The sequence below is a fragment of the Mustela lutreola genome, chromosome 12 (assembly GCF_030435805.1).
Source record: "Mustela lutreola isolate mMusLut2 chromosome 12, mMusLut2.pri, whole genome shotgun sequence".
Lineage (NCBI taxonomy): Eukaryota > Metazoa > Chordata > Mammalia > Carnivora > Mustelidae > Mustela > Mustela lutreola.
Genome location: NC_081301.1, coordinates 23,341,973 through 23,360,990, shown reverse-complemented (window position 1 = coordinate 23,360,990; position 19,018 = coordinate 23,341,973). Strand labels below are relative to the sequence as shown.

The 19,018-nt window shown below is 45.0% G+C and overlaps 1 protein-coding gene across 6 annotated transcripts in view; it reads right to left on the bottom strand.

The window, feature by feature from the left end:
- EPB41L4B (erythrocyte membrane protein band 4.1 like 4B) overlaps positions 1-19,018 on the bottom strand; it is a 124,456-nt gene that overhangs the window by 27,582 nt on the left and 77,856 nt on the right. For all 6 annotated transcript variants that reach the window (XM_059143600.1, XM_059143601.1, XM_059143602.1 and 3 more), the window contains exons 16-17: positions 4,860-5,071; positions 2,266-2,384 (exon numbers count right to left, since the gene is read on the bottom strand). In XM_059143600.1, coding sequence (XP_058999583.1) covers positions 2,266-2,384; positions 4,860-5,071 — 331 coding nt within the window. The remainder of the gene's footprint in view (positions 1-2,265; positions 2,385-4,859; positions 5,072-19,018) is intronic.

Here is a 19,018-nt window from a genome sequence, read left to right as displayed (position 1 = left end):
ACTGGTTGCCAAGTGTAGGGTCACGACACGTTGTGGGGTCCATGGCACGGAATGTGTGATTAAGGATAAAGAAGTAACACACTTTGCTTCTATGTTTGGACAAACCCAAGGTTATCTGATATCACTTTAGCCCACTTGCTCCCTGATGCATTTCTTCAAGGGGAAGGGAAAAAAAGGGGCTCCAGGGAAATGCTCAGTAACACACCGTTGTCTCAGATATACCTTAACCTGGAGCAAGCCAGTCCTGCTGTCGGTCCACCAACAACTACGGGTTTCACAGAGCTTGTGAGCCTTCCGAGGCTTGCTATCTACTGTAGCTCCTTGCAAAATACGTTTGGATTCTGCCAAACTCTAGGTAAGCTTCTTTAAACCATATATTGTGTGGATTGCAGAAAATAAGTTGGAAAACGAAGAGACTAAGAGAAAGAAGACCACGCAGGGGGCACGTGATATACTGGGTATCTATAGGCCTGCCTGCTAAGCACTTGTTGATTGAGTCGATGTCGGTGCTCTCCTGCAGGAGGGATTCTCTCCAGCTGGCCATCAGGGAGGGTGGTATGGGAGAAAAAGCAGGCGAGCGGGCCCTTGATGTTGTGAAAGGGACTTGAGGCTGAGGGGTATAAGGGGTATGCAAGGTATGCAAGGAAATGAGAAATCCTGGAAGTCTAGTGTAGGCTGGAGGGCTGGCTCTATTATAGTGGAGGAATAATAGCCCAGTGCGGGTAAGGAGGACGAGCTTCCTAGGCCAGATCTTCCAAATTCTTCCTATTCCCTTCTATAAAGGGGGCGAGGCTAAGCATCGGAATGGAAGAAATGATTCGTGAGGGAAAAAGACTACTGCTTTGGGGATTTTAAAAATTAAAATAGGTATAAAATGCTGGTTCCCAACTAGGGGGTGACTGTGCCCCTTAGGGGATACTTGTAGCCATGTCTAGAGATGAAGTTGCTTGTTGCACCTGGATGGGGGTGCTCCTGGGACTAGCGGGTGAAACCCAGGGATGTTGTCACGCATCCAACAACACACACAACCGACAGCTCCTCCACGACACTCACAGCCCAGAATGTCTGTCGTGCTGAAGTCGAGAAACTCTGGTGTGCAAAACAGAGCGGCACGCTGGAGCGCAGAGGGCACTGGGCCCAAAGTCAGGGGCCCTGGGATTCAGCCCCTGCTGTGCAACCGCGAGAAAGTCATTTCCCTTCCTCTGGGCTCAGATGGTAAGAAAGTCTGAGCTAAATGGTAGTTTGAATCCAGCCGGGACATTCTATAGTTCTAAGATAAAATTTGGCTTCCATAAGGCTGCTCATTTGGGTAGAAGAACGGATCTAACTAACCAAAGGAGAGTTTTGCTGTGGCCCTTTCCGTCTCTCTCTCCTGCTTTCAGTCCCTCCCTTTTTTCCATCAGAAAACAAGTACTGAACTTCTACTATGTGCTAGGACCTGTCAGATGCTCTGGACTGAATTGTGTTCCCGGCCACCACCCTGGAATTCATAGGTTGGAGCCCTACTCCACAGGATGGCATTTGGAGACGGGGCCCTTGGGAAGTGAAGAGATTTAGACGAGGTCATGGGATGAGGCCCTCGTGATCAAATTAGTGGCTTCAAAGGAAGAGAGGGGCTCAGTTGGTAGAGTATTCGAGTCTTGATCTCAGGGTTGCAAGTTTGAGCCCTACATCCGGTATAGAGATTACTTACAAATAAAATCTTAAAAAGAAGAAGAAGAAAAGGAGGAGGAGAAAGAGAGAGAGACTGAGCTCTCTCGGCAGGTGCAGATACAACGAGAAGGCAATCATCTGCAAGTCAGGAAGAGAGCCCTTACCAGGGAACCAAACTGGCTGACACTTTGATCTTGGCCTTCCCAGCTTCCAGGACAGGGACAAGTAACTATCTATTGTTTAAGCCACTCTGTCTACAGTATTTTGTTACAGCAGCCGGAATAGACCCATGTGGATGGGTAAACATGGCAAGAGGCAAATTTGGACACCTCCTCATTGAGCTTTAGATCTAGAAGGAGGGAGAGATTCCTAACAGAGCCTGCCTGTTCGCCTCGGCACCTGTTCGCCTCGCCTCCCCGTGCTGTCATTCAGCCGAAAAGAACACAAGTACATTTCTGCTCTGAAGAGACTTCAGCAGAAATGCCAGGAACAAATGAATAGAAATCCCTCCAAGACCAAGGCATATAATCTAGGAGGCAGGCCAGGGGAATAACCAGAGGTTTGCCGCCAGCCGGCGGTCCGGGCCCATCACCCAGCCCTGGTCCTCGGCACCTTGTTTATGTTGATGTGCAGAGCAGGCCAGGGTCCGGGGGCCTTCACGGTCTCCAGTTCCAGCTTCTTTAGATGGGCAGCAGCTTCGCTGAACAGGGCAGGCGGTCCTGGACTCAGTTCTACAAGTGGTGGGGGTGGGGCAGGGGGAGGAAGAATAAGGAAAGGTGGAATGGACAGAGAGAGAGAGCTGTGATAAAAGATGCTTACCAGAGCCTGATCTGCAGCACCCTTCTGTTTGCCTCCACTGCCCAACCCCCCCACCTCGCCTTAAATCCCTGGACTATGCTCCAGCTGGTGGGCTGTGAGAATACTTAAGATCAAGGCTTCTAACTCCCCTAGGTAGGAGCTGGAAGGCCTTGGGCAAGTCACTCTTATCTCTCTGAGCTTCTGAGCCATTTTAAAATGAAAATAAAACTACTTACCCTGCAGGTTTGCTGTAGAGATTAGGGGAGGTCATTTACATACAAATGCATTATTAACGGCAAAACACTATGCAAATTAGAAAGTTGACTACTTGGGCTCACAGGCACACGAAGGTGCCCTTGAAAACCAAATGCATTGATTTTAATTTCTGTACTATTTTGGATTAGTTGGCCATCACCCCTTCCACTGGCTTGTGTTTATCCATTAATACAGTGAAATATTCATTAATTATTAAGTATTCATTACATATGAAAGCTTAAACCAAGTTCTCGTTTGCAATTGAGATCGGGCAGCTGGAATAAAAACATAAATGAGGCACAATTCTAGGCTAGTGGAGGAGACAGAGACACGTGTAGATACGAACGACAGAAACTTGTGCAGATGGTAAAAGTTAATTGCTAAAGAGGCAAAAGGGAAGGCACTCCAAAGCCAGGAATCAGAAAGGTGTGTTAGAGAAAAGTTCCGCCAACAACATCTGAGCAGGCTCCTGAAGAAATGAGTTCTGCATTCCAGGCAGAGGGAACAGCCGGTGCGAAGGATAGCACTAGGAACGCAGCTCAGCCATTGGTGAAAGAAGTTTCATGTGGGGCGCCTGGGTGGCTCAGTGGGTTAAGCCGCTGCCTTCGGCTCAGGTCATGATCTCAGGGTCCTGGGATCGAGTCCCGCATCGGGCTTTCTGCTCAGCAGGGAGCCTGCTTCCCTTCCTCTCTCTCTGCCTGCTTGTTTCATGTGGCCAGAGTGTAGTGAGGAATCGGACCTCGGCAGTGGCTAGGCTGGGAAGGTCTGCGTGTGGCCATGCTCAGAAGTGTGGGCTTTATCTCAGGTCAGTGAAACGCCACTGAAAGTCTCAAGGCATTTGTTCAGAGCTGTGGGGAGACGTCTCACTTCAGCAGCTATAAGATGAAGACTGTATGAGAGCAGGTATCCCTTAGGGGGCTGTTAGAGTTATCTGGATACAAAAGGATGAGACACGGTTCTACAAGGGCAGTGTGGATAGTGACAAGGGGATAGAGTTCAGATTCATCAATGCCCCGTGAATGATGAATTTCCATTGCCGACTCAGCCAACCCAGAATTGTTCCCTGTGGTCTACGGCGAAAGGCTCATCAGCTCATCCTTTCACTGCTGCACAGACTCATGAAATGTCAGGGCTGGAAGATTCCTTGGCCATGCACTAGACACCTTCTACCTCTTTTCATAGACGAGAAAGCTGAAGGTCCAAGAGGGAACACGGGTCAAGAGCAAAGACCAGAATCAAAGTGTCTTGACTCCTTCCTCCAGCTCAGGGCTTTCCCACCTCATATGTGAGAGAACCGGCTCCCCCCTCTGGTCTGTCACAGATTAATTATTTGGTAAAGCGTAATAAAAGGGAGTTTCTTCAAAAAAAAAAAAAAAAACAAAACAAAACAAAAAAACAAATAATAGACCTGCAAAATCCAAACCTATTTCTTACTGGTTTTTTTTTTTTTTTTAAAGATTTTATTTATTTTATTTGACAGAGAGAGATCACAAGTAGGCAGAGAGGCAGGCAGAGACAGAGGGGGAAGCAGGCTCCCTGCTGAGCAGAGAGCCCGATGCGGGGCTCGATCCCAGGACTCTGAGATCATGACCTGAGCCGAAGGCAGCGGCCCAATCCACTGAGCCACCCAGGCGCCCCTATTTCTTACTGGTTTTAATGGATGTAAAATCACTCTGGTCTATTGCTAAAAATGTTTCTAAGTGCCTGTTCTCCCTTTCCATCGCTTCTTATGCCAGAATCTGAAACAGGGGACACTGGTCCTCCCTAACATCACTTTGCTCTCAGACGAGGGATGCCAGAAATGGGACAGAATAGGTTTTCCTGTAATTCGGAAACGCAGAGATTCTAGCCTCCTGGCTCCCCTCCTCTTTCTATTACTTGAGCCAGTAGAAGTAGGAACTGCTGGGAATGAGGCAGAGAGAGAACAGCTACGTTGACATCCAGCCGGAGTTTCCTGATAAACTGTAATCTCTCAGCGGCTCCTGATGAAATGAACGAGGCGCTTGTCCTCTCCTGCCCCGACCTGGCAACCCCGCACTGCCTTTCCTGTCTTTCCGTGCTACCCAGAAAGAGTCTGTTTTGAGGATCTGGGGAAGCCATCCATACCCTGCAGCATCCCTCCCTCTCACCCTGCCCTTTGCAACCCTACTTACTTGTTAGGGATTTACTGCTGGAGTTTGGAGACCTGGAAGGCCCCTCCTTGTTCTCCAGAGTCAGCGAGAGGCCATAGTTCGGGTGGTGCTGGTGCTGGTGCTGGTGGTGATGGTGATGGTGCCTGGCTGAGGCTCGGCTGGGTCCCCCGTTCTCCTCGACGCCGAAAGGCAGCCGGTCCGAGCTGCTGAGCCCTGGGGAAGGGAGCGGGTAGCTGTGGAGGGTGTCAAAGTCAGGATTTAGAAAAGTCAAGGGTCTTGATATTCCTGTGTGTACTTTTAAAAGATGTTCTGACCATTAAAAACCAAGAGACATCGGTTCAACAAGCATCTGTGGGGTCACTGCAAAACAGGACACAGAGGCTTCACGGCGTTCAGAGAAAAAGCGGAGAGGGGAAATCTGTATTTATCAGAGACCCGAAACCGGAAGGAATTCTTACTTTGAAGTTAAACAACTTTCGTTCAAGAAAAGACATCCCTTAAATGGGAGGAGGAAATCAAAAGCGATACTAGCAAATAATTTGCTCGCCATGCCACGACAAGATTGTGACCAGAGGGATGCTTGGAGTCCCTTTCTCTTCTTCTCAATCACCGCACCACACAGGAGACACTTGCTAAGGTGACTGCTGTGACACCTGTAATTTCAATTGTTCTCTCTGTCTTTATTAAAACTGCCCTTCTGGAAGCCCATGCCATCTCCTGTTTAGAATCCGAACTGCAGTTCTTGCCTATACTGTCTCCTCCAGCCCACTGTCCCCAGAGCAGCAGCGCGGGGGGGAAGCTCCTGTCCCCTCTGGCCGCCTCCGGCAGACTCCGCTTCCCTGGGGTCGGTCTTGCATCATGTACGTGTGTGTAAGGATGTGGAATAAGGTGTGACTTTGGCTTACTTTGGGTCACAGCCCAGCCTCACCTCTCCCAACAGGAAATATAACCCAGGGTATCCCGCTCCCCCAGGCAGCCAGTAATGGGGCAACAAAAAGTGTTGCTGAAGTTGAAGGTGAAACGCCCGGGTTCCAGCCTTAGTTCTTCCCCAGCCCGTGCGGGAAGCTTGGACCGTTGCTCTGGGCTTTGGTTTCCTCCTCTGCAACACCAGCGGGGTCAGGTGATCCTGGGCGCATTTCTAGGTCTGAAAATCGCCCTTTCTCCCAGCTACTTATCTAGCACTTGCTTTCTCCCAGGTTGTGTGCTAGCAATTTTACATAAAACATTCCATTTTGTAGATACACAGAACTTTGCTTCTTTGCTCGGTCCACAGTAGGTACTCCATACATATTTGATGATAGGAAGGAAGCGCGGGCGGGAGGGAAGTCAGAAGGACTGACGAAGCTGTGGATCTGGGATTTGAGAACAGCTACGTGGACTCCAAAGCCCGCTGGCATTATTTTCCTGTCTCTCATAGATGCTGAAAACAACATCTGTCCTAAGGAGGCACAGAGACTCGGGGCTCAGAAGAGAGAAAATTCCTAGGAGGACTGGAGGGGCTGCCCAATTGGGGGCTCACCTTGAATTACCTTGAATGCGAGAATGAACACCCAAGGGGAAAGATGCCTTATAGCAGAGATCTGGTGTATGTTTAGGGCTGGAGGTGGAGTTGGAAAGCTTTGAGTAAGACCTTCTGACGAATGGCAAATAGTCACCATCTCCTATGCCAGCTCCAAGTGATTCTCACCCTTCGCTTGGAAAGCACGATTGAGAAGAATTCTGAGGTTGTGCCCAGCTCAGGAGGAAAGAGTGTTGTGATTGATTAGTGATGTCTGCCATGGACTTGGACTAGAGCACTGGTGTCATGTACTCGTCTTTCCAAGTTTAAAAGTGTGTGATTTTTTATTTCAAGGAAACCCAGACTGAGAAGTTAAACAGGGAAATAAATATATATGCAGGGAGTGATAAATTGCATTTAATAACATGTCGAATAAAATATGCATGTGTGATTTTCCTTTCACAGCTACTTGTGGGGAAGATGGAGCAAGACAAACGGGAAGAGAAACAGACGAGGGTCAGAGAAGCTGCTCGAATCTTGTCAGGTGAGGGTCTCTAGAAGAGCAAAGGTTTCTAAGCAGGAGTGGGAGGGCCTGGGGACTCTCTCAGCTCATGCACATGAAGGGATCACCATCCCAGAGATCGTAATTCATGGAGTTTTATAGGGTTGTGGGTCTGTTAAGGAAACCACCGCTCATGGCCTCACGGACCCTTCCCCGCAGAAGTCTAGGAGGGGCTGTTCGTATCGACTATGATGTAAATGGCATCCATGAGAATTGTGAATCTGCCCTCTTCCCAGGCACCTCAGAGAAGGTCAAGTCGACCAGAGGGTCCAGCAGCACCCAGCAGCCCCAAAGCCTTGGGACCATTAGTTAAAGTCCAGGAAATGAGACCAGCTCTGTGTTCATGGTCAACAGAGACAGACGTTCATGAGCTTCTGGCGTTCTGGAAACAAGGTCACAAGTCCTGGTTTGCAGAGGGTGATGGAGAAGGGCTATGTAGGCTTCCGCCTCTGCTTCCACAGGCTGGCAGCTGAGAAGGACTCTGGTGTAGAAGGAGAGGGCTGCCAGTGTGCCCAGCACTGTGCTAAGCATTTCAGGTTCAACTTTTGCAGTTATCTTGCAAGAAAGCTGCCGATGCCTTGTGTTACACTGGGGCTTAGAGGAGGGGAGAAAGTGCCCTGTTAGTAAACATCAGTGAAAAATCGAACCCGATCTAATTTCTTCTCTTCGTTTTTTTCAGGGGAAGCCCCCACTCCCATTCTACTTCCGACTCTAGAGAAGTGAGTGCTCTATTAGCAAGGGCTATGTCATACAGGACTTTTTTGTCTATATTAGAGGTGGGCATAGCTCTGCAGACCTGGGGAGGGTGGGGGACTCTTACGGCCCTGCTTAATCCCACCAGAGCCTCTCTCCTCTGTGACCCTGGGTCCCCAGCCTGCTCAATCAAACTGTATTGCATACTGAATAATGGGATATTTAAAATATTATAATAATATCAATAACATCTGTTATTATGGTATTCTAGTAATTAGGATTATAGTTATGTATTTCTTTTTTTTAAAGATTTTATTTATTTGACAGAGATACCGTGAGAGAGGGAACACCAGCAGGGGGCGTGGGAGAGGGAGAAGCGGGCCTCCTGGTGAGCAGGGAGCCCGATGAGGGTCCCCATCTCAGAACCCTGGGATCACGACCTGAGCCAAAGGCAGATGTGCAACAACTGGGCCACCCAGGCACCCCAGTAATTAGTATCATATTAATAATGTTACTATGTCATTCTTCATTAAATATTATAACTGGTATAAAATGGAATAATTATTCTGAATAATCCTGCCAGAACTGTGACCAGGGCAGGGCAGGAACTGGGGAGGGTCTTGAGCTGGAACAGAGAACTCAACAGGGCTTTCTCTCAAGAATGAGGCCAGGAATGGTGAGGGTGCTCTCAGAAGCCAACTGTCCTGTACAGTCTACAGCTCAGCCAAGTTCTGGGTGACATGGGCTTCTGGGGACAGTTCTGGGGAGCTAATCCTAGATAAGAAATCACAGAAAATGGAGACCCTCTATTTGGTGGTTTTAAACTCCCAGACAAATATTAAAATCATCAGGGGAACTCCCACATACCACTGGTGGGAATGCAGAATGGTACAGCTGCTTTGGGAAAACACCTGGCAGTTCCACAAAAAAGTTAAACACAGAGTTACCGCACAACCCAGCAATTCCACTCCTGGGGATATATATGCCCAAGAAAAATGAAAATATGTCCACACAAAAACCTGTCCATGAATATTCGTAGCGGCATTAATCGTAATGGCCAAAAATGTAGAAACAACCCAAATGTCCATCAACTGATGAATGGATAAATAAAAGTGGTGTAGCCATAGAGTGAAATAATATTCAGCCATGAATTGGAACGAAATATTAATCCATGCTAGGACATAAAAGAACCTTGAAAAACGTCACTGTGAATGAAAAAGCCAGACACAAAACGCCTCGTGTTGCATGATTCCGTCTATGTGAAATGTTCAGAATAGGCAAGACCATAGAGACAGAAAGTAGATTCGTGGTTTCCTAGGACTGGGGAGGATCGGAGGAGACAGCAAGGCAAAAGACCCTGCTAATGATACAGGGTCTCTTCAGGGGCGTTGGAACGGTTCTAAAGTTAGATTGTAGCAATGGCTGTACAACTTTGTGAAAATGCTAAAAATCATGGAACTGTACAGTTTAAATTGGTGAATTGTACGATACTAACTTGTATCTTTATAAAATTGTTTTTTAAAAAAATCACCAGGGAAGATTTTGAAAAATATCCATGCCTAGCCCCTACCCCAGGCCAATGACATCATCATCGAGCTCGAAGTCCAGTGGGCAGCCAGCACTGAGCCCCACTGCCCTAGTCCGACCTCTTCACTTTGCACGTGGGGAAGTGGGGCTCGCTGGGGGAATGAGGTGACTGGGTCACACCGTGGGTAACTGGCTGAGCCTGGGACACAATCCAGGACTACTGCCTCTCTGCTTGCTGCCCATCTGCTTCATCTTCCCATCTGTCTTGGCTTCTATTTCAGGCAGCAAATGCACTCATCGGGAAAATCCTAAGACCTCCTCAGAACCGCGCTGCCTGAGACATCCTTGTGTACACATCTTGCCTTCCCAGCGACACAGTGAGCTCTGTAGGAACAGAGACGGTCATGTCACATGTGTTCATACTCTCCCCTGTGCTAAGGACACAGCAGGTATTCAACTAATACTGGTCAGATTGAAAAGAAAATTAGATATCAATGCACTCAATAAATATTTAAGTGCCAACTCCTGTGCCCAGCCTGGTGGTAGGCAGGGGAGTGCAAAGACAAGTGAGAGGTTGTCCTTGCCCTCCAGGAGCCCACTGCTGAGTAACAAGTCCAAGGCCGTGTGACAGGTGCTTTCATGAGGCTTAAGCGAGGAGGGGCAGAGCCTGGGGAAGAGCCAACAGGGAAGAAGAGCTTATGTGCATACTGTAAGGGGAAGTTCTCATTTTTCTTTTCTGAAAAGGGGAGGCAGTTGTCCCAACATCACCAAGGGAGTAATGCATCCTTGTCCCACTAACTTGAAATGCCACCTTCTGCATGTGCCAGTCACTTTCCCGAAAGCTCTCAGATCCCTGCTCTGCTCTGCCCTGACCTGCTGTGTTTCCAAGGAAATACATTTCTCAGGCTCCCAGCCCTCTGGCTTTGATGTAGGCTTGGCCGCTGGGAGGCACTGGCAGAGCCTGGAAGGTGGGAAAAGGAGAGAAGTCAAGGTGTTTCTTCCCCATCCCTTTCTGCCTCAGGTGATGTTTCCAGCAGAAGCTGTGAGTTCTCTGTGGCCCCAGGCCCTGGGGGTTGAACTGTCGCCTCCCTCAGCCCCTCCAGCTCTAGTTCTCGCGTTGCTACTCTCTGGCTTGTCTCCCTGTCCAGCTTAGCTTCCTAGTTCTTCATCTCTTGTGTAACCAATTCCCCACATGAAATTCCCTCTGTAAGATATGCCTCGTGCGCTCTCCATGCTCCTGACTGTCCGGGATTGATGTACAACATCCACCATGGGTGCTGCTAGGTAGTTTCCCCGGAAACACCTTTGCCATGTGCATCTCCACTGCAAGAAGTCCAGCCCTGTTATCACCACGTATCTAATCGACTGTAAGAGAATTCTTCTGTAAAATATAAAACAACTGGCTTACAGTTCGGTTTCATTTCTCCATTGGCAAAGTTCCCATTTTTCTATCATATTAATCTCAGCTGGCGCTCATCATGGTCAGTACGGTGATGAGTAGATGGTGTGGATGATAACTACGTATATCAGCTATATCAGCTTGATAGAAAACGTGGTGATAAAACTTACTGGGAGTGTGAAAGAAGACCCTGTAAGAGCCAGACGGCACACTCTACTAGGCCAGAAAACAATGCACCAGTTGCAATTGTCATTAAGAAAGCTCAGTTACAAACACACTATAGCCTTAGCATTCCTTCCACTCTTCCCATGGAACTTGGGAACATCTAGCGACAGTCAAGGGACATCGTGCCAAGAACAAACAACAGTGTAGAAAGCTTTTAGGAAACAATACAAAGCTCAGCTGAAATTCGGGTCCTAGCACTTGGAAACGGATACCTCTGTTAGCCAAGGCAGAAATCGTGGGGACAAAAGTAAAAGCGCAATGCTAAGATCGATCAGTGCCCCCCAGATACATGTATGTAATACTATGAACAGTAGACCTTGAAAAAGAGCACATAGGTACAACGTACAAAATAAAATCAGTTATTTGTGCAGTGTTGCTATGACTCTAGGCTATACATTTTTGATGAATTCAAATATTTTTTTATTTTGCAATAAAGTGTTTAGAATTTTGTCATTCCACTTTTTTGTTATTCAATTTTTCATGTTCCACAATGTCTTTTAAAGTGAATGTCCCCCTTTTATTTATCAGGATTTTCTTTTAGGGCAAAATTACTTTATAGCCAAGTCGTTATGCAAAGAAAATGTTTGCAGCAAAAATGCTTGTCAGAGATGCTTATGGTGAAAATACGGGACGTGTATTTATGTGTGTTTCTGGATTTTTCCTATTTTTATTGACCTTCTTCTCTGTTACTCAACCAGCACCAGATTGTCTTAATTTGTGTATGTGTGTGTGTGTGTGTATTTTTTTTTTTTTTAATATCTGACAGGACAAATCCTGTTCCCTTTCCCACACTGTTGTTTTTTATTTTTTCCTTGACTATTGTTTTGTTATGTACTTACTCTTTCAGATTATTTTACAACTCCAGTTACTACCAAAAAAAAAAAAAAATCCCATTGAAATTCTGATTTGGAGCATTAAATATTATGGATTTAAGAGAGTGTATTCTTAAGGAATAGGGAATAGGGTACTTTTCATCCTTTATTCAGACCTTTTAAATGTCCATCAGTTAGAATTTTTTACTTTTCCACAAAGGTAAGCAACATATATTATTAATTTAATTCCTAGGTGAATTCCAATTTTGTCACAATTGAAAATAGGATTTCATTTATTATTATATTTCCTCTAATTTTATGCTACTAGATACACAAAATTATGGACTTTACAGTATTTCTGACTCTGGCCACTTTGCTTACCTCTCTGATGAACTGTAATTCATTTGTATTTTTCATAATCACATAAATTTTGTTTCTTCTTTTCTGGTATTTATTGCTTATTCTGTTTTCTTGGCTTATTGCTTTGGTAAGGCTTGCAAAATGGTGTTGAATATTAACAGTTATTCTTATTCCTGAAGTGTGTACATTTCCCAGTGTTTCAACATTAAAGTCTGGTGTCTGACAAGTTCTACTTAACCAGGGTAGACACGGTCCTTTTACTCAGTCTACTAAGTCTTGGAACATTAGCACTCCTTATTCTGAGTGAATCCATGCTATTCCTAAGTGAACATTACTTCCTAAATTAAGTGCTTAAAAAAGATTCTTTTTTGATACCACGATCAAACTTATCAGTCCGGTTTTTAAAAACACAATTTTCAAGAACCTGTATGACATCTCCCTGTCCATTCTGGCATTTCCCCAAGACTCCGTAGTTCTTCAAAGCATAGTGATGCTGACTCAGCAATGACATAACAAATTCTCTCCTTATTCCCTGTGGCCATTTTTCTACGCCTGAAGGCTTGAACTAATTTCCTGACTGTTCTCTCATCTCGGACTTCAGTTTCCTTCTCTTCATTCTTTTCACCCTCAGCAGTTAGCAGTTTGCCTGGTTTCCTTATCAAAAAGGAGAAAAGCAAAACAGAAGTTGAGGAGTGTTTCTTCTGTCCTGTTAATCTCAGATACCATCTTCAGGAACGACTATTGGAGATTACTTAAAAATAAAATCTTAAAAAAAAAGAATGGCTGTCCTTAAACTGTTCATCTTTGTTCTAACTAAACCATCCATCTATGAAACTTTAAAAGTCCTTTTAGAAAAAGGTCTATACCCCTTCATTCTTTTATATGTTCCACCTTCCTTCTATTTAAAATACTGTTATAGGGGTGACTGGATGGCTCGTGGGTTAAAGCCTCTGCCTTCTGCTTGGGTCATGATCCCAGGATCCTAGGATTGAGTCCTGCATCAGGCTCTCTGCTTGGTGGGGAGCCTGCTTCCCTGTCTCTCTCTGTCTACTTGTTATCTCCGTCTATCAAATAAATAAAATCTTGAAAAAAATAAGATAAAATACTGTTTTTTTTTTTTTTTAAAGATTTTATTTATTTATTTGACAGAGAGAAACCACAAGTACACTGAGAGGCAGGCAGAGAGAGAGAGGAGGAAGCAGGCTCCCTGCTGAACAGGGAGCCCGATGCGGGACTCGATCCCAGGACCCTGAGATCATGACCTGAGCCGAAGGCAGCGGCTTAACCCACTGAGCCACCCAGGCGCCCCGATAAAATACTGTTTTAAATTGTGGCTCCCTAAAAAGCTTTCTCTTTCAGATGATCGATGATATATATTCACAGTCAATATGAAAAATATTCCCCTTTTAGACCCATCTTCTCTTTGGCATGAAGGATGAAACCGTGAGCTCCTCTCATTTTGTATTAACAATTGCAAGACAGGGACACCTGGATGGCTCAGTGGTTAAGCCTCTGCCTTCGGCTCAGGTCATGATCCCAGGGTCCTGGGATCCAGCCCCGCATCGGGCTCTCTGCTTAGCTGGGAGCCTGCTCCCCTGTCCTTTCTCTCTGCCTGCCTCTCTGCCTGCTTGTGATAAATAAAATAAATAAATAAACAAATAAAATAAATAATAAATAAAATAAATAAAATAAAAAAAATAATAAATAAATAAATAAATAAATAAAATCTTAAAAAAAAACAACCAAAACCAATTTCAAGACATGAGTCATTTTTTTCCCTAGGGTCTCCCCACTCACACATTTCAACCTAGTCTTCCTTGCTGACCAGAATTAATAACAGTAACATGGGCAGTGTTTCTTCTACCTTCCAAACAACTAAGTAATCAGGCAGGAAGGCCAAGAAATCAACAGATGTTCTGCTTTTAATGAAATGCCAATATCTGGATGGCCAAGAAATCCCCCATCCACACTGTGCTAGCTGAAAGTCTCTCCTAGGAAAACAGAGCAAGTATTCTCTATCTGAAGTTCTCCAGCACCACGTCTCGATCGCTCACCGCACGTATGCACACTGCCTGGACTCAAAGTTACTCTGTTATCTGTTCATGACACCTGGCTTAACTCCACAGCAGGGCTCCTGAGGCAGGACCAGCTTCTAGGTAGCCCGCACAGCACACAAGCTCTCTAAACACTCTAGACGAGCCTGGTCGGGGCCAACTGGCTCCTGTTTTGCTTTTAGCCTGGGTGGGGACAAGTCCATGTTCCTAATCAAAGCGAAAGCATCAGGGAGATATCGACGAATATCCCGGCAGAGCTTCCCAGCAAATGGACTTTGGATGGGTTACGGCTCAAATGGTTTTATCTGCTTACCCCAGTGTGCTATACAAATATGTCATTTTCTACTTGTGCCAAGGACAAGAAGAAGTTTCCACTAGTCCATATCCTGTCCATCAGCCTGAACTGTGGCTCTCCAATTAGGGCTCTTAGCAGAATCTCCTCAATTACCATGTTTTTACAGCAGATGGTGTCAGCCAGAATCAGACTTCCTGGCTGAACACTGGTGCATTAATCACGCTCTCTAAATACTCACAGAGGAAAAAACTCAAAAGCTAACATTTTTGGTTGCCCAGCCCTGTGCTGTCTATTAACATATTCAATCTTCTAACAAACGTTTGAAGAAGGGACAGTTATTATTATCCGTATTTTGCAGGTAAGGAAATGGTAACAGAGAGGATACTTAACTTTCTCAAAGTCACACAGCTAGTAAATGGCAGAGCTAGGATTTGAACTCAGGCAACCTGACTCGAGAGCCCAGTGCTCTCTTTAGCGCTGAGAGACTGCCTTGCCAGTGGATAAAAGGAGCATAACAATGACATTAAAAGAACACTGGCAGGCACTTAGCTTTGATTTTGTTAGGGCTTAGCTATGTGACCTCAGGTAACCTATTTCACTTATCTGGGCCCCAGACACTGCATTTTTGGCCAAACAGTCATTATGTATTTATATGCCAGGAACTACGGCTCAATGAAATAATTTGATTTGTGCCATGTCCGACCGAGAGATGAGAGAAGGTGCATTTACTCATCATGGTTTCCAGGATACTTGTCACTTACATCAATTTTAATTTAGTAGAGACTGAACAGAGTGGGTCATTAGACAAACATATTGCTACAAGTTCTTATTACATTCAGTGCAAGCAAGCGCACTATTTGGCCGTAAGAAGAGAGTATATTTGAAAGACTGCATCTTTTTCATAATGGGTTTGAGAAGAAAATTGTTATCAACATCTCAGAAATGGGACACATTAGGAATGTTAGGTCTGTTTAAATAGGGATCATTTCTTATAGTAACTTAGTGGTTTTATTTTTTTTTTAAGTGACTAGAGAGAAAAGATGAACCGACCTCATTTTCCTCTTGTCCAAAAAGGTCAAATTATACATATACATATATATATATGGCATGGTTTAGATTCCTTTATACAAACTAATGGACAGATGGGAATTTTCTCAATTTGTATTTCTTTCAAGCCATCTTCTAAGCAATCAACCTGGAACTAATTCTAGTGTTAGCTCAGGTGCTGTCTGAGTCTGTAAGATTGGTAGCTGTTGTTTTGACTAGTTTATTAACTGCCTACAGCCAAAGGCAGCGTCGTCTTCAACATCAATTCCCGGTGCCTATGATGGTACTTGGCACAGCGTAGAAACACAGTAAATATTTGCTGAATAAATGCTGTAGTGCATTAAAGTTTAATTCTCCTTAGGTAATTTATCAAGTGTCTATTCATAAAAGCTTCACGTTGGTCAGGAGCTCCTCGGTGTCCCTAACACTAAACAGCCTCTGTAAAACTGTAGAACATTCCACATCTTAAGGAGCGATGAGAGGCTCTTCATGTCTCCTGGTGGCTGCATCTGTCCTGTGAGAGAGAGAGTAGTGGGGTATGTGTCCCCATCTTTGAATCTGGAACTTTCCTTCGGTGAAAGTGGTATCAAATGGTTTTACCAAAATGCTGTAGTGGGTAGGCAGACCTTGATAGATTTTTTGCTAAAAATCCATTTTAACCTAACGTGATTCCTACTAAGTTTATAATGTCTTTCTGATTATTTGAGGCATGGAGAAGCTGTGAGAAGGGCTTTAGAAAAACTTTGTGGAGAAATCTAGGATTTTAACAATTCCGGATCAATTTCAGGATCTGAGCCCAAGGAATAAATATTTCATGAGTGCATTTTTGCACAGAGGCTCATGACTAAGAGTTTATTCAATCTCTTTCCTGCCTTAAAAAAAAAAAATACTGACACAAATATAGTTGTTTTCTCTTAAAGCATTCACTTGTAATAAATCTAACACTGCCTTCCCTTCTCGGTTTCCTAGGGACTATTTTTTTGGGGGGGGCTCTCATTTTTGCATTCTGGGGTCCACTTTTTGCTTTCAATGAAGATTTTCTTTGATCAGGTGGGTAGTGACATTAACAGACTTAACAGACTTACCCCTCACCACTTCTTTAAGTGCATCCCCAAACAGTATCATCTGGGAGCAGCAAGACAAAAAAAAAAAAAAAAAAATCATTGCCACAAACACGCAGCTACGAGCTGTGCAGGATAATGTCTAAGGAGCCCGTCTTTGCACCATGAAAGAGCCATGGCCGGCTTGGGCATGAGCTGAGTGTTATTTTTTCCACTTGGCAGACAGCATCCAACTCATCAGAATGAATGAAATTAAACTATTATTCATTCCAGAATGAAGTTCACGCTAGATGAAGAAAATGCACGCTCTGTTAAGGGCAGGTTTTTAGACGTTCTAATTGCACAAGACAGCAGCGGGAGCGGGAGCGGGAGCGGAACACTGGGTATGTGTTCCTGAGGTGATACAGAGGAGGATTCATCTATTTCGGTTTTTGTGTTTTAAAATCTCCCCAAGTGATCCCTTCTCCGTTCCACAATTCTTGTAGGTTTTCAGAAGCTTCTCCTGTAAACATCCTTGGTTAGTCTCTGAAGCTATACACTGGACCTAATATTAAGGGCCCGTTTAATTGCCTTGTATATAGATACAGCCTCCATTATTCAGCTGCGGGATGAAGCTGGCTTAGCCGTTAGCATAGCAACAGCTCTTGCTTTTCAGGTTTCTGCTGCAGAAAGTGGCTGTTGAAGCCATTCACAATTCAGGAGGGGATGATTAGGTAGGTTCTGTGGTCTTCTTACAACACGAGCCTACAGGGATGTTCCTCTAATTATTCTCACCCTGCTTAGCGGACTGCCCGCACTACAGCAGTTGGGGTGTTTTAAATTCTGCAGCCTTTCCAGCAATAAAACCGCTGGCAAGTCTTGGGATACAGTGGGATTTTAGACCTGCTCAATTAGGACTTTAATTGTGACTGCAAGTAATCCCTTGCTTCCGCGGCCAATGCATCAGGGAAATTCACAAAGTCTGAGTGAGTATTTAAGAAGTTGGAGTGGAGGGGCGCCCGGGTGGCTCAGTGGGTTAAAGCCTCTGCCTTTGGCTCAGGTCATGATCCCAGGGTCCTGGGATAGAGCCCCGCATCAGGCTCTCTGCTCAGCAGGGAGCCTGTTTCTTCCCCTCCCCTCTCTGCCTGCCTGTCTGCCTACTTGTGAACTCTGTCAAATAAATAAAAATAAAAATATTAAAAAAAAAAAAAAAAGAAGTTGGAGTGGAAAGTTCTCCACAAACTCCTCAACAAGAACGGAAAGATGGGTGTTAGAAATCAAGTCCTTTACCCTGGCTATTTTCATGCTGTCCGGATTCTTTCTTCTGATCTCCAGGGCACTGTATCATGCTGATTGTTATCTGAGTTTCTGGAAATCTGCTTTCAAAAAATGTCTGGTAAATATCAACTCTTTCCATCCTTCCCTTGCTCTGCTATTAAAAAGGCTATGATGACACGATTAATTTTACTTCATCAGTCTGGTCTTTAATAAAGAGCATGGCGTAAGAGCAGAGCTTCCAGATGGTTCAGGGGAAACATTTAACAAATGGCATTCAACAAGATGAAAAGGTAGGCAACCTTGCTTCTAGAGAAATACAATTAAAATGGACATACTGATTTTTACCCATCAATGGTTTAAAAGAACTAGTTAAGGCTATGCGCTTGCTCCCTGTGGAATGGGAGGCCTGTCAAATCGCTGGTGAGCCGGGAGGCCTGGGGGAGATACATGTAATCAAGTAGAATATCTTTAGAGTGAAACTTCCTTAGGCAGTGTCCAAATTAAATATGCACGTACCTCTTTAGCCAGCGCCCCTGTTCCCAGGGAGCTTCTCTACAGATGGATTTACTCAGGTGCATAAACGGAACGTACAATGACAGCAGAAAAACTGTAATTTTAGAGATTTGGGGCAGCCTAAAGGACCGTCATGTATGACTGGTTAAATACGCATACTTGTTTATACGTGGAATAGCTCCTGGATTGGCACAACGAAACACTAACAATGTTTGCCTCTGGAGAGAACTGCGGACCTAGGGAATAAGGTGGAGAGGAAAAGTAACTTTTAGGAATTTTCTTCTGAAAAAAAATTTTTTTAAAAAAGATTTATTTATTTGTCAGAGAGAGAGCGAGCGAGAGCGAGCACAGGCAGACAGAGTGGAAGGCAGAGTCAGAGGGAGAAGCAGGCTCCCTGCGGAGCAAGGAGCCCGACGTGGGACTCGATCCCAGGACGCCGGGATCATGACCTGAGCCGAAGGCAGCTGCTCAACCAACTGAGCCACCCAGGCGTCCCTCTTCTGAATTTTTAACCACCATATTACCTACTAAAATAAGTGAAAAAGCACAGCAGTTCCCTTTATTACTGACTTTCTACTTAGCCTCCTAATTGTTAAACGTCTCCTCTGCTTTGTGGAAGATGAAGTCCTAAGCTAGACAAGTTGGGAAGAGAGCGGATGCTGTTTCAATTCTCCCAACTTCTCGATCTCCACTGTACCCGCAGAATGAATTCTCAGTGGTCTCACCAGTTCCTTCTTTCGCCAGTTTTGCCGTCAGCAGATGGGAAAGGACTGTCCACATGCCGCCTGGATAGTTACTTCCTAGTATTCTCAGACAGAAATATCATCTTTCTTTCTTTTTATTCTGTCTCAAAAGATCCCCACGGTGTTTCTGCTCT